Source organism: Lipotes vexillifer, unplaced genomic scaffold, assembly GCF_000442215.2.
Source record: "Lipotes vexillifer unplaced genomic scaffold, Lipotes_vexillifer_v1.1 scaffold83, whole genome shotgun sequence".
Classification (NCBI taxonomy): Eukaryota; Metazoa; Chordata; class Mammalia; order Artiodactyla; family Lipotidae; genus Lipotes; species Lipotes vexillifer.
In genome coordinates, this window is record NW_006799780.1 from 429,513 (window position 1) to 454,746 (window position 25,234).

The following is a 25,234-nucleotide window of genomic DNA, read 5'->3' on the forward strand; positions in this document are numbered from 1 at the left end:
GTCTCTCCCGTTGCGGAGCACAGGCTCCGGACGCGCAGGCTCAGCGGCCATGGCTTACGGGCCCAGCCGCTCCTCAGCATGTGGGATCTTCCCGGACCGGGGCACGAACCTGTGTCCCCTGCATCGGCAGGCGGACTCTCAACCACTGCGCCACCAGGGAAGCCGCAACACCTTCTCTTTAAAAGGCCTACAAATGTGGTGTTCTATGCTTCTGTTTTTGAAGGGAAAGCATTTTGGTGACTACCAGGAAGAAGCAGTGGGGGCAGGGTGCAAGTATCATCGGCCTGGCAGCTTGGAGACCTTGATTTTATCCCACTGTGACATCTGACTTGTGTACGACCTTGAACATAACAGTACCCTCTTAGGCCTTATTTGGCAGTCTGTAAAATGAAGGAGTTAAGGAAGATGACCCCTTGGAAGCCTTCCAATTTCCAAATTGTTGGAAATCATCCTTCAGGAGGTCAATATCTAGGAGACTGTTGTAATAATGAAAGTGAGAATGTAAAGCAGTTCTTGGTTTTCTGTGATACTAGGGGGACAAGGGTGGTAAAGTTAGCTAATATAGAATTAGGCATTTGTGTTTTCATGTAAGCAATTCACATGTGGGAATACATTTTGATGCAAGCTAAAGAAAGAGCTTATGTTATGATGATCCAGCTTATTAAGTTAGATTACGAATGTTTCGTTTCTAGCTTACTGTGGGGCTCTGTAAGGATTTTTCAAAAGAATGAATGAGAAATGATCATAATGATATGTATCATTTACCACCTGACTGATGTGCCAAGCACTGGAGGTACATCCATGAATAGCACAGACCCGATATCTGCCCTCTCCAAGAGGCATGTGTTATTACCCCTTAGTTACATACGGGGAAAAGGAATTCCAGATTTGGCGTTACATTGAAAACTGAACAGCAACGCTGGCAGCTTTCGTTCTCCAGAAGCCCGCATTTTGTGCCAAGGAGCAGAGTAATCTTCCATTTACCAAGGGCTTCTTCAGCTTTTTAATGATATATTAAACACCCAGTCACCAAATATCTGTGAAACTTGGTTGTAGCAGATGGATTTGGGCGTTGGGTGCTGGAATGCATCCTGTCGCAGCTGATCATTTACTGGTTCTCTGACTGTGGTTGGATGGAGTTGGCATTTGTCTCCTAGGGTCCTCTTGCCCTCAACAGTTTGTCGTTATGGTGACAAAATTATAACATGATAAATACAGGCATACCTCTGATATATTGCAGATTCCTGTCCAGACCACTGCAATAAAGCGAATATCGCAATAGAGTCACTCAAATTTTTTTGTTTCCCAGTGCATATTAAAGTTGTGTAAAAAGTTTAGACTATACTGTAGTCTGTTAAGTGTGCAATAGCATTATGTCTTAAAAAACAAAGTACATAGCTTAATCAAAAATACTTTATTGCTAAAAAATACTAATCATTATCTGACAATGCAGGGCTGGCACAAACCTTCAATTTGTAAAAAACAAAACAAAACAATATCTGCAAAGCACAGTGAAGTGCAGTAAAATGAGGTATGCCTGTATTATGGTAGATGTATAGAGGAAAGAGGACAGCAATTTAGAGTCTCCAAAACATTTTAAGGTTCTAACCATTTAAGGTACCCAGATCCAGGAGGGCATTTGGTGTGTGTCATGGGATAAGAGTCACTGGGACAGTTTTTCTCTCCCTCCAGAAAGGAAAATACTGATTTCCCCAGACCTTTAACAGCAACTGGGGTTTATCATTGCAAAATCTTTGGAATTTGATGAGTAGAAGTGGAATCTAATTTTGAAATCAATCCAAAAAAATTGTTTTGGATTGCCAGAGAGGCTGAGCATTGTTGCATAATTTTTACAGCCTATTTTTGTGTGTTTGTTTTACTAATTGCCTGTCCTTTCTTTACTGTCACATTTTTAATTGGGATACTTGCCTTTTTTCTAATTGTCTTATTAGAGTTTTTACAAACTCTTATAAGGATGCCAACTCCTTTTCCATCATATATTACTAATATTTTTTCGTTTTTTGGTATTTTTATATTTATTATGCTTTTTATATATTTATTAGTAAAACTCTAACAATCATTCCTTCAGTTTTATGTCTTTGATGTTATTCTTAGCAAGGCCTTCCAGGCCCTTGAATGATATAAGTGTTCACTTACATATTTTGTCAATATTCTCATGGGTTTTTTTAATTTAAAATTTTAATCTGTCTGGAAGTAATTTGGATATATGTCATGATGCATAGAGCTAACTTAATTTTTTCCCACATGTTAACCAATTATACTATCATTCTTGAAATTATTGAATTATCAACTTCTTCCCCACTAATATAAAATGACACTTTTACTATTTACTAAAATCATACTTCTAAAACAGCATGGTTGTAGCAGAGAGGTCAGTGAAAGATAACAGAAAGCCTAGGAACTGAGAAAATATACATATATAGTCATATATATATATATATATATATTCTTGTTTGTGTGTGTTCCTAAGCTTTCTGTTACCTTTCATTGACCTCTCTGCTAGAACCACACTGTTTTGGTAGTTGTAGGTTTGGAGTCTATTGGTACATCTTGCAGAGCAAAATAACTCTTCCTTCATAATTTTGTTAGCCAGTTGCTGCCATTTATTCTTCTACATGGATTTGAGAATTTTACAAATTAAAGTTGGTGTCAGGATATTTATAGTCATTAATATATTGATTTAGGGGAGACGACACTTTTTAAATACTGACTTCCCATCCGGGAAGGCACATATCATTCCATTTATTTCAGTCTTCTTTGATGACACTCAGGTAGTCTGGTGTATGATATCTTACGTGCAAGCACAGGCTCTGTAGTCAGGGAGTCTGAGTTCAAATCCAAATTGAGCTGTGTATTTACTTGTATAGTAATGAGCAATTTTTTCCCCCAGTGACTGGAATATAGTGGGCAGTCAGCAAACATTTGTTCGAGAAATTTTTTTTTGACAATCAGGGAGAATTAAGCGAGAGGGAGAGAAAGAGGGAAAAGGAGAGACACTGAGAGAGAGAGAGAGAAAACAGCCTTTTGTCAGCATTCCTAGCAAAGTCCTGTGCTAAAACTTTGATTGGACCAGCCTAAGTCACTTGACTACCTCTAGCCAGTCACTGTAGCCAGGGAAGTCAAATGCTTAGCCATATTCATATAAATTCACATTTTTTCTTTAGAACCACACAGCTCCCCAAACAGGAGTCAGTCAGTGAACCCTGGGAAGAGAGAAGGAAGGAGTGGATGTTGGGGAGGCTATCAAGAAAGAAACTTTAAAAATGAATGTTGAACTTTATCAAAATGCCATCTAGGCATCTCTTGAGATGACCAAGTATTGGTTTACTCTTACTGATGATGGTGAGTTATATAAATAGATACCCTAATATTAAGGTAGGAGAACAAAATCTACTTAGCTGTGCCCTGTGGCAGTGCCAGAGGTTCTGGGAGGACCAGCTCATTTTCCTTTTCCTTCTCTTTTTCCTTCTTCTGGGGCTTCTGTGGACTTTCCTGCCTCTCCTCAGCCCTCTGATACTGGTGTCTCCAGAGCTCTGTCTTTGGTTTCGTGCTCCCAGTGGTGGCATGGTTTTCACTGCCTCTCCTCTGAGCTTCCTACTCATATATCCCACAGCCTGACAAGTTGCATGGCCCAGAGGCATCTCAAACTCTGCACGTCCAGCACGTAACTCATCAGCCCTCATAAGTCTGCTTGGCCTCTTGTATTCTTGACAGCTCCAACCAGTCACTCAAACCAAAATCCTTGAACTTCCTCTCTTTATCCTCCGTTGCCCACACATGTCTCAGTTGATTTTATGCCCTGTGTTAGCCTCGAACTCACCCTCTTCTACCCCCCACGCTGCTCCTAGCGCAGGCGCCTATCGCCTCTTGTTTTTACCAGTCGTTCTCAAATTTTAGCGAGCATTGCAGTCACCTGGAGGGCCAATCAGCTCCCACGTTGCTGCTCCCACCCCCCAGAGTTTCTGACTCAGCAGCTCTGGGGTGGGCCTGAGGGTTTCCATTTCCGGTAAGTTCCACTGCTGCTGCTGCCGGTTCAGGGACCACACTTTGAGAACCACAGGCCCGGGTCATTGCAGCAGCAGCTCCTTTCTGGTCTCTGGTCTTCCAGTCTATCCACACTTAATCTATCCACACTTCAGCCAGAATGATCCAGCTCAGTACTGATCCAGCAGTGCTACCGTAAGCCTAAGCTTCTCACCAGGGCAAGGCTGCGAGCCGGCCCCTTCCTCCCTGGTCAGCCTCATCATCCCCATCCACAGACCCACGCTGCGCGGGGCTGTCCACAGGAACTCTGTACTTTGCCTTTCCTTGTGGTATTCCGTAGGCCAGAAATGTCCCTTCCACGGTTTTCACCTGCCTCAGCCTCACTCCTTCATCATTGAGCTTTCCTGTGATCTCCTGGAAATTTGCCTGAGTTCCCAGAGGGAGCTTCATGAACCTTGCCTGAGTTCCCATAGCACCCTGCAGGTACCTCTGGCTTATTTCTTACCACCATTATTGAATTGTTTGCAGAGTGCTGTGTTCTCAGATGAAGGTATTTAATGCCTTGAGTACGCAGAGGTTCATCAGAAGACGTAAGTGGGCAGAGCTTTAGAGCGAGGACAAAAGGCAGCCTTTTGCTTCCGTTCCACTGTCAGACAAGAGTGTGTTATTCAGCCTGTTCTCCAGCCCAGAGAAGAGGGGCGTGTGCGGGAATCCAAGACAGGTTGTGAGTTGGAACCACCTTTTTAAAGAAATGTACTTTGATTGGATAGAAAACGGTCTTTGTGGACTTAAGTAATCTTTAGCTGTGTTTGGGAGCTCTCTGGGTGTTTTCCTCCCCAGTGGACACATTCACTGGCTACCCCTTCCTGACTCTCTGGGTTTCTGGGAGAAGGAGGAGGATGCTGCCCTAGGCGCCCTTCCTCAGCTCAGCCACATGCCCATAAACAGGCCACTTCCACCCTCACGGTGCTCCCCTGTCCTCCTCCCTACTCTTAAAAAATACTGTTTTTTCTCTTTTTTTTGTGGTTCGCGGGCCTCTCACTGCCGTGGCCTCTCCCGTTGCGGAGCACAGGCTCCGAACGCGCAGGCTCAGCGGCCATGGCTCACGGGCCCAGCCGCTCCGCGGCATGTGGGATCTTCCCGGACCGGGGCACGAACCCGTGTCCCCCGCATCGGCAGGCGGACTCCCAGCCACTGCGCCACCAGGGAAGCCCAAAAAAATACTATTTTTTAAAAAAGAAGTAAGGTTGTGGGGTGTTGACACCTTGGCTTTTGATGGAAGCCACGGTGGACCCAGAGGGCCAAGCACAGTGGAGACCTGCCCCCAACGTGTGCACCTTCCTTAAATAAAGGGGAGGGGCACAGGGCTCAGGGGTGGGGAGTGGGGGGACCTTCAAGGTATGCCCTGCTGGTGTCGGGGGTGGCTGTCCATATGTTAAGCTTCTAAAAATGTTGAGGTTCTAATTGTATAGTGCTTCACTTAGGTTTTACGTCTTTAGGATGCGAACTGTGCATATGATGAATAACTGTTTGGAAATCATTGTTTTTGCCAGCTAAGTAAAATTCCTTTTTAAAATAGTGGGCATTTGCATTTTGCGGGTTACTTCTCATGAGTTTGTTACTTTTAAATGGGATTCGTTGAAATGGGATTAGCTTTTAAGTGGAGTCAACATTCCACGCGGATTCATCACCCCTGACGTCCACACGGTCCATGGACTCAGGGTCTGATGGTGACATTTCACCCAGTGTGAGTGGCCTCGATACGCCAGAGTCAGGAAAGTGAGTGTGGTTCAATTCTGGTGTGGTGCCAGATGTGGCTAAAAATCCAGTGTTGCTTCAGGGTCACCCGGGCCCTAGTGTGAGATTCTCCTGGAGTCAAACAGGGAAGACATTTGGCTACTGGTTCTCTAAGGCGATTCTAGCTTTTCAGTGATAAAACTGAGGACGGAGGCAGCATAGATAATTGAAATCCACAGGATATCTCTGAAACTCATTTTCAGCAGGTGGTTTCTGTTTCCTTGCCCATCAAATCTATTTACCAGAACTGCTGACCATGTAACAACTGACGGATTTGAATATCATCCCTCCCCACTTTGTCCCATCTTCATTTAATGTTAAGGAGAAGGCATATAGCAGGATGGAAGGGCATCAGAAATGCTTGGTTTTTTCCACAGTCCGGGTAATTGCCTTCTGAATAATCAGAGATCGACATTCTTTGCTCATCTTCTGTTACACAATGTAATTTCGAGTGCTTGAAGTCATCTGACTGTTTCTATTATCAGTAATATTCCTAATAAGAGGAAGGAAGTTAGTTGAGGGATGTCACGTTTTTCAGTTGCCTTTAAATTCCTCTGTTCTCCAGGTCACGCCCTGGGTTTGACCTTTGGAATCTGGGAATGGTTATGTTGACACACATGCCTGGCCCAGTGACACTGCAGCTGAGTTGCTAGGTTAATGAAAGCTTGATGCTTTGATTCTTGCATGGCATGTATGATGTAAAGCTTTTTGACATAATCATAATATTGAAGTGCAATTAGGGTTTCCCCTGCCCAAAGCTAATTCTCTCTAGGGCTTTCTTGTGCTAGCCTCCTTCAGGTGTACTCACCATTTCGTGGATTGTATTCTAGACTTTCCCCCTGCCCCCATTTTAACACATAGTCTGTTTCAGACAGTTCTTTTCTGATGGCTGTAGATGAAATGACTCCAGTGTTTAAATAATGCCTCTCTTTCATCTGATATTTATGGGGAGTGGGATGGTTTCTCCATCAGACTATGCTGGCCACATTTTCTGTGTGTGGATCTGATGGCATCTTGGATGTCTTCTGCCTTTTATTTATTTATTTTTAATAAATTTATTTAATTTATTTTTTGGCTGCTTTGGGTCTTCGTTGCTGCATGCAGGCTTTCTTCTAGTTGTGATGAGCAGGGGCTACTCTTCATTGTGGTACGCAGGCCTCTCATTGTGGTGGCTTCTCTTGTTGTGGAGCACAGGCTCTAGGTGCACGGGCTTCAGTAGTTGTGGCATGCGGGCTCAGTAGTTGTGGCTCATGGGCTCAGTAGTTAGTTGCTCCACAGCATGTGGGACCTTCCCAGACCAGGACTTGAACTCGTTTCCCAGCATTAGCAGTGGATTCTTAACCACTGCGCCACCAGGGAAGCCCTTTATTTTTAAGTTTATTTTTAATTACCATTTCAGCGCTAACCAGAGGGTGGATCTGTCCTTTGTCACTGTGGTGTTTTCCAGGCATGGTGGGATATATCATCCTCTTCACTCACCCAGTAAGAGTCACTGAGTGTAATGACAGTACTTCTTAAGAAAGAACAGCCTTGTCCCCAACAGCGACAGTAGAGAACGGGAGAGGGCAGGGGGCATCATAAGACACCGTGCTGGAAAGCCCATCACGGTGTCTGGTCCAGCGCCTCGGGGCGCCTCTGGGTCGCATCTTGCTTTCACTGGCTCTGACGGTGTCAGCTGTGACGCATGTGGTATGTACTGATCTCCCTACTTGCTTCACCTTCCCCAAGCTCAGCCAGATCTTCCACATCTTATGTATAAGTTTTTTACAACTTTTACTAAAGTCTCTTTGTGTACCATCTTAAGACCTTTCTGGAACAAATCAAGATATAAGTTAATATGTAAATAAGAACATGGCCTTCCTCCCAAGAAAGACAGGTCTGGGCTTAAATCTCAACTCCTGCCCTCAGGTGAGTTGAGTAACCTTTCTGGAGCTTTAACTTCTTTAGCTTTAAGTTTGTGGGATTGCTGTGCCTGTTACATGGGTTGATTCACATGGGGGGGTGGTGGTTCTCAACCCCCTCTTGTCTTACTGGGGCACAGAGCAATTAGTTACCTTGAGCAAAGTCCCCCGAGTCCCAGCCCCATTTCCTAGGGTTTCATTTTACCAAGTTTCAGGGAAACTCTGTCTGTATTCTGAGGAATTTTAAATACAGCATCTTATTTTACCAAATAAAGACCTTACTGGGAAAAAAAAAAAAAAAAAAAATATATATCTGAATCACTTTGCTGTACACCTGAAACTAACACAACACTGTAATTCAACTGTATTAAAAAAAAGAGACTCAATTGTCTGACACATAAAAAAAGTATATATATATATATATATGTAGAATATTTATATAGTGACTACTTGCTCAATTAATGTTAACCCCAAAATAGGAAATAGGCTTTTCCCATAAAACTAAATATATTGTAAATTTATTTTATGATATTTAAGATATCAACAAACCGGCACGTATAATCCAATAAACACCTATGTACTCAGTATTCACTGCTTAAAAAAAAAATCAACAATGAACAATACTTGAAGCCCCTGAATGCATCTCCTTCTCCACCAATAGGACCACTTGCCTCCATAGGGAATTTATAAGCATTTCTTTGTACTGTTATAATATACTCTTAAACTATATTCAGTATTATTTTAAATATTTAAAAACCTCTAAGGTATGTGTTCTGAGACTTATTTTTTTTACTTGATGTTTGTGAGATTCATTCATTTGGAATGGGTAGCTTGAGTTGTTTCATTTTCATTGTTGTATAATTTCCATTGTATGGATATTTCTTGATATAAATTTTTTTTGGTGATGGATGTTAATGGATTGTGGATAAGGCTGTTTCCAAATCTTGGTTCTAAATCTGCTCCGGATGTTCTTGTAGGTGCTTCCTCATATACCCCAGGGGTCCATTCACATAGGAGGTGGATTGTAGGTCGTATGTAAACTTCATCTTTACTAGAAATCCCCAGAATGTTTTCAAAGTGGCCGAGCCAACTTACACTCCCAACAACAGTGTACGCGTTCCTGTGGGTCTACTTCTTGCCCATGCTAGGTAATGTTTGACTTCTTAACTCTACTGTTCTGTTGATCAAAAAACAGCTGGTTGTGACATGGTATCTCATTGTAATTTGAAATTTTTATATTCCTGATGACTCAATATTGAGCATCTCTTCATACGCGTATTTCCTATTCTGTGAATTTCTTTTTCAGATCTTTTGCCCAGCTTTCTTTCTGGTTGTCTTTTTATTGTTTTTAAGGATTTTGTTATGTTCTGGTTACCAATACTTGCTGGTTTCCTATACTGTAGATGTCATTTCTTGGGCTAGCACCTACCTTTTTCTCCCTTTTATTAGGGTGTTTTTTGCTTTGGGTGAATAGAAAATTTAAAGTCAAAGTGATCTTTTCTTTTATGGTTGTATATTTTGATGAGTAGACATTTATATGTCTGTATTTTTGTGATAAAACCTCATGCTGCCAAATTAATATTCTAACCAGCAGAGCATAATACACGGAGTTGGTAGATCTGTCGCCCACTGTGAGTATCTCATGACTATGAGTAATCTTCCATATATGTAATGTGTGTGTATGTAACAAAAAAGACTATAAAAATTTTTATTTTGATTTTAGTTTAGGGATACTGTTTGGGGGGAATAACTCATCAAATGTGAAGGACTGTATCTTCCTCTTGCCTAAATGATTATCTTGGGTTTCTGGAGTGGCTTATCTGGAAAAAACCCTGTGGGTATCTGGGTTCAGGTATGGTGGTTGAGTCTGGGTGGGTTTTGGTGCCTTCCACCAGATAAGTGCTCCATTGATATCTGTTGCATAAATGAATATGTAATAGCGTCTGAAGTTGACAACAGACATGTCTGCTCCAAGAATAGACTAGTGGTTCTCAACCCCGGTTGCACCTTAGAGATACCAGTTCTCTTGGTTTGAAGTAGGACCCAAGCATTAATATAATTAAAAAGTTATTCAGGTAATTCTAATAAGAAGCCCAGGTTGAGAACTTCTAGGTAAGATAATTGGAAGCAGGAAGGGGAGGGGAGGATTGGGACCACCTGTTGGGCTCTGAAAGGTCCAGGGGGCAGTGGGACATGGCGAGAATCAAAGTGAGGTGAAGGCTGGAGGCTGGTGTGAGGTCAGAGCTGACCGCTGGGGTCTGTGGCTGATCAGACACAGGAGGAGGAAGGAAGCATTCTGGGTGTTCGGTGGACAGTGCGCCTGGGAGGTGAGGCAGGACGAGTCAGTGGTTCCCAGTCCAGAGCAGCGATGCCCAGCAGCCTCATGGTGGGGCACGTGGAGGCTGCACTGCTGGTGCCTTTCTGACCAGAAGCCAGAGGGCAAGCATGGGCTCATTTAAAAGGGACAAGTCAAATACCACCTTTGCTTACCCAGAGCTCAGAGGAATAAAGAAAGTAGTTTGGCTTGGGAATGGAGGGTAGACAGGGGACTCCTTGAGAGATGTAAATACTGTTTGAAAATCAGAGCCAACAGGGCAGCAGTCAGGGTTGATTAAGGATATTTAAAAAGAAGAATGATCTTTACAATGGGGTACCCCTTTCATGAAGTGAAGTTGGTTTGGCCCTGAGCTGTGCATGTGTGTACACCTGTGTGTGAACACTCAGCACTGCAGGTGGTGGGGAGTAATGGATTCCCAAGGAGTTGTTGAAGTGGGGAGGATTCAGCCTCTGAGCTTGTTTTTGGAAGGTAGAAGTTATGGCAACTCCCTACCCACCCCGACAGAGACACACACATACAGAACTTTTCCTTCCTAGTCCTGGTGGCAGCCCTGTTAGCAGCAGCACAAACTACTAGGGTGTGAGCAGAGATTGCCAGGTGCTGAATCCATCTGCAAAATTGGAATAGAGTCCAGAAACCCATAAGAGAAATATGGGGAGTGCAATCAGAATTAATGCTGTAAGATTTGGAGCATAATGAAAGAGCAGTGCACTGGAGTCAGGAAAAATGAGGTCTCAGTCCTGACTCTGTTACTTAAAATCTGTGTGATCTTAGGCAGTTTAATTCAATTCCAGTTCTTTATTGAGCACCAGCATTTACTGAGCACCTTCTAGAGGCTGCGGACAAAATAGTGAAAAAGACAGTATCTGTGTCCCTCAGGACACTCACAACCTTGCCCAGGGGAAAGATATTTAAATGGGTAGTAAAGTAAATGCTAAGAAGCACACAGGAGGAGCACTGAGCAGAGAGAGTGGTGAGTCCTGTCTGGGTGCAACTGGACCTGGACAGCCGTCAGAGAGTTGGGGGCACTTGAGCGGCCCTCCAAGCCTGAGTCAGCTCTGCTGAGCAGATGCAGGAGGAAGACCTTCCAGCTCAGTCACTTTGCCTGAATTCTCACCACCTTCATATCTGAGGGAAGCTCTAAAACCGGAGTCCAAGTTATTTAACACAATTCCTGAAGCTACCAACAGCTGTGGCCACCACCACCAGAGAGTATGCTGGAGTTACAGGTGGACCAGCTGCCTGAATTGCTGTGATTTCTCTCAAGACTTAGTCTCTTTCGTCTGGTTACCCTGCACCAGCTGGTTTTCATCTTGGAGTTCCCTCTCCTTGGATATGAAACCAATCGGGGGGGGTGGGTAATTTTTTTTTCTTGATCGTTGTGGTGTATTTTACCCACTTGCTTTCACTGCTGTAGTTCCTACTCATAGCAGTGTCTTTGTTTTGTTTTTGCAAAATTTCTGTTCTTGACTATCCAGAAAGTAGGCAAACCAAATGGTTTTTCTCCCTGAGTCATAAATCTGATCCTGTTAATCCTCCGCTCAAAAACCTGCAGTGTGTGGGGCTTCCCTGGTGCCGCAGTGGTTGAGAGTCCGCCCGCCAATGCAGAGGTCACGGGTTCGTACCCCGGTCCGGGAAGATCCCACATGCCGCGGAGCGGCTGGGCCCGTGAGCCATGGCTGCTGAGCCTGCGCGTCCGGAGCCTGTGCTCCGCAACGGGAGAGGCCACAACAGTGAGGGACCCGCGTACCGCAAAAAAAAAAAAAAACAAACACAAAACAAACCTGCAATGTGGTTGGTGCCTACAGAATCAAAAGGGATTTCCTTTCCAGAATCCTCTAAGGAACTGAACACAACCTAGTCTTCCCTTTCATGCTCTGTAATCCACCTTCTGTAGATTCCTGTCTTCTCCCCGACGAGCATCTTTGCATTCTTGCCTCTGTGCCTTTGCTTCTGTTGTTTCCTATGCCTGGAATTTCCTCTCCCAGCCCAGTCTCTTCTTCCACTTCCCATCCATGACCCATAAAGCCTTCCTTGATCTCCCCACCGTCAAAACCAGAAAGATGGTCTCCTTTCTCTCAGCCTCAAAGTCTGAGAGGAAATGTCTATCAATAAGAATTCTATATCTCACTGAACTCTCAAACAAAAGCAAGTGAGAGAAATTTGCCTATCACACAAGTCTGAATGAGTTTGCCTTTCATAGACCCTCTCAGAATGAAAAGATATACTCCCAGTTGCATGTTCAGGGACCTAGGTTGCTACCTTGAGATCAGCCAAAGTGAAAGTATTTACACCATAGAATCAGTAAATGATACAAAATAGGACATTTCTTTTTTCCTGAAGAGCCAACTCATCTGAGTGTGAATTGGTGACCCTGCTACATGTATATATGTATGTGTGTGTGTGTGTAGGTGACCGTGCACATGCGTGTGTACACATAAATATTCGACACACTATTAATGTTGGACAGTTAGAACCGCACTGTCAGCCAGCAGTGTTTCCTCATTTGGCTGCTGGGGAGAGCCGTGGGGTCGGAGTCACTAGGAAGCGTGTCTCTCTTCACACTCTCAACTTATCCTCCTCTCCTCTCCAGAGCTGGAATTGTAATACCTATGACCCCACCTCCTTCTTGCTTCTGTGTCCTTGGCAGATGTGGTCGCATCCTGGAATCAGAGCTAACGCACCAATTGAGGATCTGTGTATCTGCAGTTGCTCAAAGTTCACTCTTTGCAGTAGAGAATCTTGGCTTGACTACACAGACATCAGTAAACGGTCTCCTGTTTCTGTTCATAATTTGTTCTCTTAGAAATGGGTGAAATGCGGGCAATAAGACTCCCGTGTTAGAAGGAGAACTCTGCAGGCTGCTGCTGTCTGTGCCCATACCTGCTGCTGGTCAGGCCTTGGGCCATCCCTCATAGGCCAGGAGGAGAGATTCCAGTTCTACTGGGATAGTTGACCTCTGTTAGACACAGAAGCCAAAGTCTGATGACTGGAGCACAGACCAAGAAGGAGAAAGCACACCAAGAGACAAGAAGTGACGTGTAGGTTAGGACCAGAGGAGCTGGGAAACCGAGGCTCCCAGGCTGGCGGTGAAGTTGACCTGTGCTCTCTGGGAGGCAGCACAGGGACGTGGGACTGGGGGGGATGGGAGGGCAGGGCAGAGGCCGGGGTCTTGGAGAGAGCTCAGCGACCTTGCAGTTCCTCTCCTGGGCTCTGCCTCAGGTGGCAGCTTCCTGGTGACGTGGGTCCGGTGGAGGTTAAAATGCTGGATGCGGGAAGGGAACTCTTGTTCTGCAGGAGAAAGTTGGAGGGTGTTTCCTGTCTGTCAGCAGGAGAAGGATCTTCTAGATTGAGGCTTGCTTCTAAAACTGCATGCCGTCACTCCGTGCCTGTTGCTTTTCTCCTGCCAAGGTCGCTCGTGTGAGAGTGCCTAGCACAGGGCTGGAGACAAGAGGGCCCCCGCAGTCATCAGCTGCTTTGCTGGGAGAGTTGAACGTGGCCTGTTTAACAGCGTCGTGCACACATTCGTTCCTTCAGAGTACACAGGAATGCGTCAGTTAGGAGGGAATTATCACTTTGGGGGCAGTCTCTGCCCTTGCCCCAGTCCATTAGCCTTCCAAAGCGAGCCACTTTTTATTTGATTGCTTTTAAACTTTTATTGATTTCTTGTTTCGTTTGTCTTCTGCCCCTGGGTTCCCCTGTGCAGGGCCAGTTTTGCTGGAGAAAGTGCAGGAGGCCCTGTTGCAGGGGCTTCTGTGGGTGGTGCAGGCACTTTGCCAGGAGAGACCAGAGAGCACAAAGATACCTCAGATTTTCAGTCACATTTCTCTTTCTGAACCAAACTGGTTTCACTTCTCAGTCATTAACTTTGTAGCAGAATTCTGGCGGTTGCACTGCTTTTGAGGGCCGGTGTCTATTTCAGACGATAAAAACTGCGTTTAGGGTGAAGCTACCTGGCGGCCAGAGTCCCAGTGATGCAGGAGACCTGGTCACGTTCTCCTTCCAGGGGAATTCTTGGGGCTGTGCATGTATCAGTACAGACCCCTCACAGGGCATTGTTTTGCTTAGAGAAAAGCAACTTGAGTGTGTCACTTAGGCCTGAGGACCGCAGTGCAACACTGAAGGGACTTGTCGCAGGTCCACAGGCTCAGGGACCCGAGGAGTCATTCCAGCCCTGCTGGAAGGACTCACCGTGGGGAGGCTGCTTCCCCAAGCAGGGCAGGAGAGCCCAGCTTTGCTCTCCTGAGAGGTCACCGCAGAGAGCGGGCTGGAGGAATCTGCCTGACAGAGGAAAAGGACATGGGCAACTCGTGGTTATGTTTTGGAGAGCTTCACACCATGCCCACCTGCAGTTAAAGGGCAAGAAAGGAGAAAGGGTAATTAGTAGTTTTCAAGTCTAATGTAAAGAAAGTTCTGCCTTTCTTGTTTAACTGGTAAAGCCTCCTCTGACCCTTGGGTCACTGAAATGTCTCTGGTCCTATGAATTCCGATGCTTGCTGAAGCTGTCCTGTCTGACTCACGGGGGCCAACCTAGTGTGTTGAATGCAGGATAAGCTGCTAAGTAGAGGCAAAATGACTGCAGCCTCTTAGAGAAAAACAAACCTGGATCCATGGAGGTGAGGCCAAGACCTTCAATCCGATTGTCTAGAGAAAAGTTATTTTTAGAAATCCAAGTAAGGTAATTAAAAATAAAGAGAAATATTTCCTCTCTGCTTGCAGCCCAAGGCAGTTAGATGGTGTTGGCCAGTGAACACCTAAGCTCATTCCAGGAGTCATGGGACAGAGTTCAGCTTCCTGTGGTCCTGGTGTGAGGTTACTCAGTTTATTTAAGGAGGTACAACTGAAATGAATAATTTAGTCATGGTCAACACGGGTAAGAGTAAGCTGTTTATTCCTCATACTAAAACATGGAGATAAAAAAATAAGATCTAAATATAGGAACACTCTTAAACCAACAAAATGCTTTAGCTTCCATATATGAGAGGAATTTTTACTCTTTGGAAATTTCGGAATAATAACAGCCTGGCATCATGCCCAGAATAGTAGGTGCTCAGTAAATAATTATTGAGTTGTTTTTCTCCCATAAAGAGAGAGTAAAGAATAATATGTGCTTATTATAAAAATCCATGCACTTAAGGTAAAAATAACCTGAAATCCTACCACTTAGCCTTGAGGATATATCCTCCCAGACATTTCAATGCACATAAATGTATACATTCTTTTACAAAACCAGAATTGTACTGTATGTGGTATTTTATAAACTGTCTCCATATCAATAAATTGGATCCTTTTATTTGGCTGCAAAGGGGCATGACATAATATCCAGTGTAAGGCAGAATTTGTCAATTCCTGTAGTTTATGACTTGACACATCTCATGTGCTGTTTTTGTTTGTTTGTTTTAGCAGGTCTCTTCGGCAGAGGTACGCATCGGGCCCATGAGACTGACGCAGGATCCTATCCAGGTACACTTCTGTTGCTCTGCAGGGACTTGGTTTGCAGAGCAAGTGGTTGTAGAGGCACTGCACGAGGGGCTCTTTCATATACAGCAGATGTGGCCATCCTTGCCCTGATGTGCATGCCCACATATCCATACATGGTGTGTGTGTATATGCCTGTGTGCAAAGGCTTGTTTTTATTAATGTCAAACTTGAGGAATCAGATTGCTTTCTTGAAGACAAATATTGCCCCATTTTGAGTATAAATAATATAATAGGTAGAGCGATTGCGTGGTAGGTTGTGAGGGAGAACAGCTCTTCACCAAAAAGCGCATCTGTTCTACATGCTGCTTCCGCAGCTGGAAAGGGAAGAAGCCATGTGTGGTAAAGGGCAGGGCTTTGCCACGAGCCACGGCTGGGGGGGAATCCTGGCTCTGCCTTTACCAGCTCTGTGACCTTGCATGTATTGCTTCACTTCTCTACCCAGTGCCTTGTCTGTAAAGTGGAGACGGTAATGTCTCTCTCTTAGGAAATTATGAGTTCAAGGAAATAGCATCAGGTGCTTGGGACACTGCCTGGCAGTAGAAGGTGCTCAGTGATGGTAACTGTTGTCCTGTGTGACTAGAGGCAGGCAGCCTACTGGGCTCTGAAGCACCAAGGCTCCTGGTTCCAGGGAGAGAAGGGGCCAGCACCTGCAGCCTTGACCATTCTCTAACATCAGTAGCACCCATGTCCTCCCCACCACCGCTCCAGCTTCCTGTGTGCCCTGTGAGGAAATAGGTATGAGAAGTGTTTGTTAAGTCCTCATCTGCATCTGCATCTTCCTGGTAGACCTACATGAGCCACCTTCCTCCTTGTAAAACTGTAGCTTGTTAGCACCTGGAAGCTTGTGCTGTACTTTGGACAAGTGAAGATGCAGAGAAGATGTAAATAAACCAATTAACATGTAGATGAAAGTGAAAAACCAACCAAAGAAATGTACTGTTTGATTTAAGAGCGGTTGGAAAAGAAAATAATTTACTGTTGCTTGGAAAAGGAAATGCAAATCTAGGGAAAGGAAAAAAACAAGAGATTTAAGCTTGGGAAAATTGGATGAAAACAAATTTAGGAGCAGAGAGAGAGAGGAAGAGAGAATTTATTAAAATAAACATAAGCCACAACTATTTATGTAGAATACAAACAAGTGGAAAATTCCAGTATTCATTCTGGGGGCATGGACTTTGTAGTCCATTTTGAATAAAGGCAGTGACAAAGGTTCTGATATCAGTATTTATTCCCAAAGTAATTTCCAGAATTTTTCTTGGGATTAGTATGGTTTTAGATCAGTTACTTTAATTTACCTTCATTTTTCACCCTGTGCTGTACTGGCAATGAATGCTCATGATAAGGGCATCTCATTCTTAAATGTTTTTTTTTTTTTTTTTGAGATTTTTTTTTTTGATGTGGACCATTTTTAGAGTCTTTATTGAATTTGTTACAATACTGCTTCTGTTTTCTGTTTCAGTTTTTTGGCTGTGAGGCATGTGGGATCTTAGCTCCCTGACCAGGGATTAAACCCACAACCCCTGCATTGGAAGGCAAAGTCTTAACCACTGGACCACCAGGGAGGTCCCCAAGGATGTCTCATTTTTATAAAATATAATTTGTTAATTGTAAAGTATTTTAAATACTCATAAAAGTACATGTGTATACCCATATCCACTTTTATGAAATATGCTAATTTTATTTTATCAAACATGATAAATTTATTTTATCAAGGATGTCCTATTTGTCTCAGAGTTCTTTTTAGAAACAAGAGATTACAGATACTTTGAGCCCTATTTATCCCTTTGCCCTCCTCTCTCTTCCCTAAAATTAACCGCTATTTGGAGATTGATTAGGATAGATATTTGTATATTTCTTCTACATATTTATGTATCCATTTAAAAATTTTATTTATTTATTTATTTTTGGCTGCATTGGGTCTTGGTTGTGGCACATGGGGTCTTTTGTTGCAGCATGTGGGATCTTTCGTTGCAGTACATGGGCTTCTCTCTAGTTGTGGTGCGCAGGCTTCAGAGTGTGCGGGCTCAGTAGTCGTGGCACGCAGGCTCTCTAATTGTGGTGCATGGGCTCTGTAGTTGTGGCGTGCAGGCTCTGTAGTTGCGGCATGCGGGCTCTGTAGTTGTGGCATGCAGGTTTAGTTGCCCTGTGGCATGTGGGATCTTAGTTCCCCGACCAGGGATTGAATCCGTGTCCCCTGCATTGGAAGGCAGATTCTTAACCACTGGACCACCAGGGAAGTCCCATGTATCCATTAATATTTACTTTGTCTTGAATATTTTAAACTTTATTTGAAAGGTGTCAGGCAGCAGGCATTGTTATGAAATTTTTCTTTATCATTTAGTGTCGTACCTAAGAATCTATCGCCTAATCTAAGGTCACAAAGTGTTACTCCTTTGTTTTCTTCTAAGAGTTTTATAGTTGTAGCTCTTATATTTAGCTCTATGATCCATTTTGATTTAACTTTTGTATGTGGTGTGAGGTAGGGCTTCATTCTTTTGTTATGTGGATATCTAGTTGTGCAGCAGCATTTGTTAAAAAGAATATTCTTTCCCCATTGAATTGTCTTGGCATGTTTTTCTAAAATCAACTGACCATGATTGTGAGCGTTTATTTCTGGATTATCATTTCTATTCCATTGATATATGTCTGTCCTATGCCAGTACCACACTGTCTTGATTTCTGTAGCTTTGAAGTGTGAGTCCCCCAACTTTCTTATCTTTCAAGATTGTTTTTGCTGTCTGGGTCTTCATATGGGTCTTCAATTCATTCTTCATATGAATTTCAGGACCAGCTTGTTAATTTGGGGAGTGAGGGGGCCAGCTGGGATTTTGATAGTGATTGCAATAAACCTGTAGATCAATTTGGGAATATTACTGTGTTAACCATTTTGTCTTCCAATCCATTAACATAAGATGTCTTTCCATTTATTTAGATTTTCTTTAACTTCTTTCACCAATGTCTTGTAGTTTTTAGTGTAGTGTTTTATATTTTTGTTAAATTTATTCCTGAAATATTTTATTCTTTTTGATGCTATGGCAAATGGAATTGTTTCCTTACTTTCAGTTTTGGGTTGTTCATTGCTAGTGTATAGAAATATATTTATTTTTGTATATTGATTGAACTCATTTATTAGCTTTTACATTTTTGTGTGAATTCTTTAGGATTTTCTATATACAGGATCATATCATTACTACTTTCTTCCCAATCTGAATGCCTTTTATTTTGTTAGCCTGATTGTCCTGCTAGAACCTTCAAAACAATAGTGTGTTTAGATACTATTTATAAGATATATCCAGATCTTTTCTCAAAGTGGTTGTACCATTTTACACTCCTACAAGCAATGTGAGTTCTTATTACTTCAAATCCTTGGTAATGTTTGTTTCAGTCTCTTAATTTTAGCTCATCTAGTAGGTGAGTAGTTCTCTCTTACGGTAACTTAAATTTGCATTTCTCCATGACTAATAATGTGAGCACTTTTTTGTTCGCTGATTGGCCATTTTTAAAATCTTCTGTGAATGTTTAGTTAAGTCTTCCGCCCATTTTTAGTTGGGTTGACTTTTTAAAAACTACTGAGTTGTGGGAATTCTGTATATATTCTTGTCCCAAGTCCTTTATCAGATCTTGAAAATATTTTCTTCCAATCTGTGGCTCTTCTCTTCATTTTCACAAACTTGGATTTTGAGCAAAAATTTTAGTTTTGATATAGTCTAATTTATCACTTCTTTTATGGTTATTACTTTCTGTGGTCTATGAATCCTTAAACCCAGGTTGAAGATTATTTCTTGTTTTCTTCTAGAAACTTTATTGTTAAATTTTAATTTTAGATCTATAATCTGTCTCAAGTTCATTTTTATGTATGGTGGAATAAAGAGGTCAAGGCTCTTTTTCCTTCCATGTTGAATGAGCAGCCCCATTTGTTGAAATGACTGTGTATTCCTTGCTCCATTGAATTACCTGATGCCTGATTCTTTCATACTTGTTGCAACTTGTTTGGTAGCCAGTAATGCAGCCAGTTTTGAAATTTTCCACAAAAACTTTAAAAAAGATGTATCTCTATTTCTGGAATACAGGTTTCTATATCTGTGAAATTAATTCAACTTTATTAATGATGCTATTCAAATCATCTCTATCTTAATTTTTTGTGTTCTGTTAGTTTCTGTTGTAATGGATATGTCAATATCCTCAATATTAATATTTTCTGATGTTTTGAGTCTGTCATGTTAATGTACATCCAAGTTCTAGATTGTTGTATGTTCTTGGTGACTGTTCCTTTTATTATTAGGTAGTGTCCCTCTTTAAACTTCTGCCTTAATTTCTATTTTATTTGTTGGTAATATGGCTGGACAAGCTTTCTTTGGTTAATATTTTCCTGGTATATCTTTTTCTATCTTTTCATTTTCGGTTCTACTTATAACTTTATGTTAAATATCCCTCTTATAAGGAGCACATAGTTTTATTTTTCTAAAACCTATTCTGATAATCTGACTTTAATAAGTGAGTGTAATCTTGTTACATTGAGTGTGATTACTGATACAATTAGTCTTGATTTGTATTTTCTATTTGTTACCCTTTTTCTTTTTCTCATATTTCTACTTTTTTGTTAAGTTGACATAGTTTTCAGAATTACCTTTTATTTTCTCTGTTTTAGAAACTGTAGGTTAGGCTTCTATTTTAGTGGTTACCCTTAGCTTATTTTTAATATGTTTGTTTAGCAGTCAAATTTTATAACAAAGTCTCAAGTGTACTGTATTTCTATTTCTATCCTCTCAAATACGATATAGTCCTTTGCAGTATTTAAATATCCCATAATGGACTCACTCTCTCATCACAAAAACGATTGTCTGTAATTTTGGACTTATTAGATTTGGTATGTTAAAACATAACAAACATTTTAAATTTGTGCTCATAAGCTATGAAATATAATAGTAAAACTAATGCCGTGAACCCACCACCCAGCATAAGAGGTGGAGTGTTTCCACTGCTGCCGTGTACCCTGCCTGGTTCCTGTCACATGAGTTTGGCCCCCATGACAGCAGATACAAGTGGTCAAGAGTCCCTCTCTGAATGAGGGACAGAATAATTAAGAGACTCTTTTGTAAAAAAATAATAAGCTCAACTTAGAACCAAGGATGTCTTTACTCCTGGGTCTCATTCAAATGTAATTTCAGTCACTGATCCATCCAGTTCGAGTCTGTGGAGTACCTATGTGCTCAAGGCTCTGCACCAGGTGCTGCAGGGGAAGGGGGCCGAACAATGACCCCTGACCACCCAGGGAGTCTGGCTGGTTGGTTTTATTGTCTACTACATTCTAACTTGAAAGGCAGAGATATCTAGTCAAGTGTTCTTGTGCTTCTGATACTGTAATTGCAACTGTCTTCAAAATGGCCTAGAACCTTAGTTTTTAAATTTTTTTTTTTCTTGGAGCAAAATTCTGTAATCTTCTTTTTCTTGGAGAAAAATATCTACTCTGTAACTTCACTGCCATGCCGAAAGTGTTAACTACGTCAACTGGAATGCTTAGGACTTGAGAGGAACTTACTTGACAAGCATATTCCAGGATGTGGTTGCTTTTGAGGGTGCACTTCTGAGGTCACCAGGGGAAATTTGCTCCCGTGTAGAGGCCAGGAGGTGTGATGTGGCCTGGTGGGAGTGCTGTTGGGAGTGGAGCGGGTGGACGTGCCTCGTCGTATTGCAGAGGACAGCTCTCCTGGGTGAGTGCCTGTGACTCACAGCAGGGCATGTTTTCCAGTCTTAGCAAAAAAAAGAAAAAAGGGGGGGGGATATTATAAGGCAATAGATTTTTATCAGCGTGATACCATCTGAAAATCAAGAGGTCTTTTCTTCATCAATGCCTGGAGCATATTTACTTCTCCCTGTGTGGAATTGTCTCTGCTTAGAGTGCTGTCGCCCCTGCCCCTCACAGAGCTTTCCGACTGGACTTGGAAACAGATCTTCACTGCTCTGGCCTAAGCGTTTTCCAAGCAAGACAGCACTTTCCTTTAAAACTTAAACTTCTATGTTGTGTGGACATGAATTTTTTTCTGGAGCAATTGTATATTGGAGACTTTATGTTGGAGATCCTTTGGCCTTGTGGGAAGCTGTTCTTCACATAGTAAATGAAATGACGGAGTGATGGAGGTGTTCAGACTCAGTAACTTGCTGTGATCAGTGTCTCCCCTCCTGTCTGTCCTTACTGCTGGTACCAAGTCAGGTCCTCTACCTGGCCCAGCCAATTTCATGGAACCACAGAGTTGTTAGGGGTTTTGGTCCAATATTTTGGGGGTAAAATAGAGTACGTTACTTAATGATTGCCCAGGCTCAGGGGTCCAGCCAACCTCAGTTCAAATCTTGTTAGTTGTGTGACTGTGGGTGTGTCTCTTAATCGTCCCATATCTCAGTCTCCACGTCTGTAAGTGGGGATGATGCCCAACTCGAAAGAGTTGTGAAGGGTTATTAAATGAGCTAGTATGTTTAAAGTCCTTTCAGTATCATGGCTGGCCCTTAAATTCTCATTAAACTGTAGCTGCTCGACAAAGCCCTTACTTTGCATAGTTCCAGTGTGTGCAAATTTCAGAGTTAACATCAGATCACCAAAAAGATGTATTAAACAAGACATATTAGCATTACTTTCTTAGGGACATTTGAGGAAAGCTCCCAAACCATTTTTTCCAAGTGAATCGACCCCACCTATGATCACATTGGCCAGCTGTTTAGTATGATGTAGATATATATGTGGTCTATTCTAGAAGCTACTTGTTACTTGGCTTTTGCTTAAAGCCAAACCAAGTATTTTGAAAGTTAGATGTTTAATAGTAGACGTTGATGATCCATTTGGAGACATGTAGATACACCGTTTCTAGAAAGAACACTACTAATAATGAACACTTACGTTGTCTTCAAGTTAAGGAAAAGCTGGGTTTTTTTTTTTTTTCCATCTTTTTCATAATTAGCCTTCACCAGAGAATATAGTTTCATACTCACTTAGCTATCAAAGACCGCTTATTGCTGTCCTCAAAAGGATAGTTTTCAGTACTTTCTTGATAAAACATGTCAAAGGAATGGTTACAGTACTTGTAGCACAGCAAGAGGACATCAGGAAAGATTACTGAAGGAGGAGCCGGGAATTGTGGGTCCAGCTCTTCCGCTGCTCTGCTTGGGGAAGTTGCTGAACTCATCTGTTGATTGGGGGTTGATGGATCACCCCCAGAGTCGCTTCCTGCTCTGAGAACTCCTGAGAGTCATGGTCCCTGTCCTTGTCATGGCCACTAGGACCGCCCCCCACCAAGTCCCCCGGAATCTGAGTGCTACCCCTGCAGCCTCTTACACTTCATTCTCTGGGTCATCCCTTACTTCATTATTCTGGCTTGGGTTGAAAGATGAATTAAACTTTGTGGTTCCAGGCTTCCCTGGTGGCACAGTGGTTAAGAATCCGCCTGCCAATTCAGGGGATGCAGGTTCAAGCCCTAGTCCAGGAAGATCCCACATGCTGCGGAGCAACTAAGCCCATGTGCCACGACTACTGCGCCCGGGCTCTAGAGCCTGCGAGCCACAACTACTGAGCCCACATGCCACAACTACTGAAGCCCGTGCGCCTTCGGGCCAGTGCTCCACAACAAAGAGAAGCCGTGACAATGAGAAGCCTGCACACTGCAACAAAGAGTAGCCTCTGCTAACCGCAACTAGAGAAAGTCCTCGCACAGCAACAAAGACCCAGCACAGCCAAAAATAAAAACAAATAAATAAATAAATAAACTTTGTGGTTCCAAGAAGGTGTAGGTAGAAATAGAGGGAGACCCTGCATGGTAGTTTGAGGTATTCATAGCTACGTTTGCAAAGCCGTACAGGTAGCCCTGGCTTTGCACAGTTCCAGGGCTAAATAACACCAGGCCCAAAGATTGCAGTCACATTGGTGTTTTAATTGTGATGATTGCATCGAGTACAAACTTTGCTGCTAGTTCTTCAGTCCACAGGTCATTACATAAATAACAAATGTGCAGCCTGAGCAGTGACGAACCACATCACTTTTTCTGAAGTCTCTGCCTGTTAGTTCTAGCATAGACAGCAGTGTGCAGTTGTGTCGCCCCTTTATCTCTCCATGATAACTCTCACGGCATTACAAAATATATATAAGTATATCATTGAAAGAAGGAGCTAGCCCACAAAGACGAAAGTGTAGCAAAGGAATGGAAAGCGATAATGCTGGAAGTGAAACAGCAATGTAAATGGAGTTAGAGAAGAAAGCTGACTGGCAATGTTGACACTGCTGCCTGTGAGAGATTCTAGAGGGTAGCCAGAGGAAGTCAGTCAGTGCAGGTTTATTGAGCTAAATGAAGAAAGTGGTTGTGATGAAAAAGATGAAGTGATGCCAACAAAAAACTGCACAGTAATTAAAGGAACTCTGGGGACATTTCATGACATTGAAAGTACAGAGGATAAAATGTTGGAAGCTGATCCAAACTTAAGAGTTTATAATTCACCAAGGCGTAGAAAAGAGGCTCATTCTGTATCATAATTTATACAACTGGAAGAAGGCAGGCGCTGTTCAAACTACTCAATAAGCTTAAATTTTGTTTTAATTCACAGTTTCTAACGTTTTAAAGTAAGTGCACTGAATAAATATTAATTTTACATTTTTCATTTCGCTATACATTTATAACCAACAATAAAAGTTTCTTATGGTTTGACAAAATGTCTAAATGTCATGGAACCATCGTTTCTGCCATCCTTCATTAAGATTGCTTTGCGTGGTCATTTATATGGTCTGACCCTGCCATGCAAAGTGAGCACTGCCTGTGTTTGTGTTCTGATCCTGGACAAAGCCCAAGCTGGCCAAGATCTGCTCCAGAAGGAGATGTTTCCTCATTGCCCCAGGCTTCACCCCAGATCTGCTTTTAATCTTCTCTTTCGCTGTGTTTACAACAGCACAGTGAGGTTGATATAACTACTTCCTTCTTCCCGTTCTCCTGTGCCTAGATTCTTTCCCTGGATGCCATGTCCTCGCTCTGTCTTTGGTCACTGCTTATTAGTGCATCTCTTGTACTTATCCGCTTACCTGAACCTCTACCCTGCTTGCGTCCTAGGGGTAGAGACTGGACTATGGTTGTCTCTGTCAGCTTCTTACTCTCAGTTCTTAACATCTTGCATGATAGGTCATCAAAAGTATTCTTTGAAGGAATGTTCCACATACTATTTAGAGCAAGGAAGAGTATGTGGAATGTTCCACATACTATTTAGAGCAAGGAAGAGCTAAACTTTATAAATTAAGTTTAGCTATATGCTTTTATTAATTATTTTTTAAAATATATTTTACAAAATCATTTTATGGGATTTGCCTCAGTGAATGGTCAATAAACATTTACAAACTGACATGTTTGACAAAGAAACTAAATATTGATGCATGGAATGATACATCTGAAGAGTGACTATATCACAAAAGGTTTTTGAGGGGTTACGTTCTTTGGTTTTAAGTAACAGCTGTCTTACACAAAATAGTAAATGAGTAAGAAATAGTGTGGTTTTTTTCCCCAGAATCCAAGGAAGAGTTGAAAAGCCATGGCTTAGAAAGGGTGACAGTGAGCCATCTCTTGAGTATTTTGACAGAAGGGATTTAAGGTTCTTCCTTCAGTATCTCTACTATTAATGAGCTATGGGTCCTAATTCCCAGCTTCTGTGTCTCTCTGTTCACATTTCAAATTCCCGGAAACAACATTAT

General features: G+C 42.4%; 1 protein-coding gene across 5 annotated transcripts in view; it reads left to right on the forward strand.

The window, feature by feature from the left end:
* The window catches only part of PDE8B (phosphodiesterase 8B), a 260,688-nt gene that overhangs the window by 91,657 nt on the left and 143,797 nt on the right, over positions 1-25,234 (forward strand). For 4 of the 5 annotated variants that reach the window (XM_007471954.1, XM_007471951.1, XM_007471953.1 and 1 more), the window contains exon 2: positions 15,445-15,504. The exons of the other annotated variant lie outside the window; for it this stretch is intronic. In XM_007471954.1, coding sequence (XP_007472016.1) covers positions 15,445-15,504 — 60 coding nt within the window. The remainder of the gene's footprint in view (positions 1-15,444; positions 15,505-25,234) is intronic. 5 annotated transcript variants of the gene reach the window in all.